Raw genomic sequence first — 1,841 nt, 5'->3', positions numbered from 1 at the left:
GAGACTCTGGAAGTTTTGTCATGGAAGAACTAGGAAGCCACAAAATAAGCTCCTGAGCGTTCAGTGTAAGGAGGGGCACTGGGGTCACCCCATGCAGCCCCTGCCACTTTATAGATTAGGAAGTGGAAGCCCAGAGGGGACTGGGGTGGCCAAGGCCACACAGTTCATGATGGTAGCACCAGGACTGGACCCCAGGTTTCTGTATTCTCCCACCCCTTTAGGCTTCTGCCCTCTCAAGGTCTGGAGAAGAGCCAGCATTAGATTCTTCAGGTTTTTCCCAGTAGTTGTTACAAGTAGAATAGAGAGTCCAGCTTCTGCTTGATGAGTTCTATACCAAGCACAGTGTTAAGTGGTTTACATGTTTTATCTCAGAGCAGCCTTATGAGGTAGACAATTCTTAGCCCTATTTTAGTGATGGGGAAACTGAGGTTTAGAGGCTAAATGATTTGCCTTAGGTCAACCAGCTACTGAGCCACGAGGCCCAGATTCTGAGAGATGGTCTGATTCTGGAGCATAAGCTTTTAACAACTACTTTCTAAAATCTTTCCTGCCTGGCCTTTACAGATCTCACGAGACTGGGTCAATAAAGAAAGATGGCTTCCAACTTCCGGATGCAAATGCAGCCTCCTAGCCCCCTGACAGTGAAACTTGAGGCAGGTAAGTGTGAGCATCTGAAGAAGGTGGGCATTCTTCTTCTCTAAAAACTCTTTAGTCCAAAAGAGCCTGTGGTTACAGGGGTATGGGGGAGGGGTAGGGGGAGAGGAACAGATGACCTGTGCTGGGGCTTCTGATCCAAAAGTGGGCTTTGAAATGAGGCAGCCCAAAAGAGCAGTCAAGGAGACAGACTCCTGACTCACTTCCCTGGCTGTCTGCTGTCTGCTGGTTTTAATGCTCTGTTGCCTAAGAGAGTGGATTCCCAAAGGAGGAGAGCAGCCCCTTAATATTCCCAGCATTTTACATTTTGTAACATCTTTAAGCTTACAAAGTACTGTGTCCCACATTTTCTCACTTGGTTCTTACAAGAAGATATGGTTATTATTCCCACTTTAAAGATGAGGACACTGATCCAGAGAGGTTAAGTGACTTGCTCAAAGTCACCCAGCTGGCTAGCAGCAGTGCCAGGACCAGAACTCAGGTGTCTTGAATCATACATGGAAATCCTTTATCCTTACCCACTGCCAATAGACAAAGGAGCCAGTTGAGACTCTGCTGGAAGTTGCATCTGTCTTGGCATGATGATCCCTCTCCCAGCTATGGGCTTGCTCTGATGGGGCTACAGAAAATCCTATACCCTTCACCATTAGTTGGCTCAAGAAAGGCCACATGACACAATTCTAGCTAATAAGGCAGGAGTGCAGGTCTTTTGAGAAGGCTATGGGAGCACTTCTCTTGCTCCTAAAGAGAGCCACAAGAAAGTGCAGTCTCTATTCCTCTGATCGTTGTTGTGCCTAGAACATGATAACTGGGATTGCTGCAGCCAACTTGCTGCTTGGAAGAAGCCAGCACTTGGAAGACGGATGGGCAGACAGATGAGAGAGTACCGGTCCCTGATGATGTCATTCAACCAACACTGAGCACCCCCCACCCTAGGCTGCAGAGCCCAGGCATCCTGTTCTGACTTCAGACATGGCACAGTGTAGAAAATAAAAGGGTCAGGCAATCTCAAGCCTCCTTCTTAAGAGTTAAGACAATATCCCCAGAAGGTCCCCAGCAGATTCCCCTCCTGACTTTTTGCCAGCATTGGGTCCCATGGTTACCCAAAACCAGGCAGTGGTGAGTGGCACAGAAATGCCATAGTTGTCTTAGTCTAGTCAGGGTTAAAACAGCAAGAGCTCTATAAA

At 47.7% G+C, this 1,841-nt stretch overlaps 1 protein-coding gene across 1 annotated transcript in view; it reads left to right on the top strand.

Moving 5' to 3' along the window:
* The first annotated feature begins 593 nt into the window (after positions 1 to 593).
* Positions 594 to 1,841, top strand: part of IGFBP2 (insulin-like growth factor binding protein 2, 36kDa) — a 100,223-nt gene continuing 98,975 nt past the window's right edge. Inside the window, exon 1 of the mRNA XM_008583711.1 lies at positions 594 to 657. Coding sequence (XP_008581933.1) covers positions 594 to 657 — 64 coding nt within the window. The remainder of the gene's footprint in view (positions 658 to 1,841) is intronic.

This window comes from Galeopterus variegatus, unplaced genomic scaffold, assembly GCF_000696425.1.
Source record: "Galeopterus variegatus unplaced genomic scaffold, G_variegatus-3.0.2 Scaffold3009, whole genome shotgun sequence".
NCBI classification, from domain to species: domain Eukaryota; kingdom Metazoa; phylum Chordata; class Mammalia; order Dermoptera; family Cynocephalidae; genus Galeopterus; species Galeopterus variegatus.
This window is presented reverse-complemented; position numbering and strand designations above follow the sequence as displayed.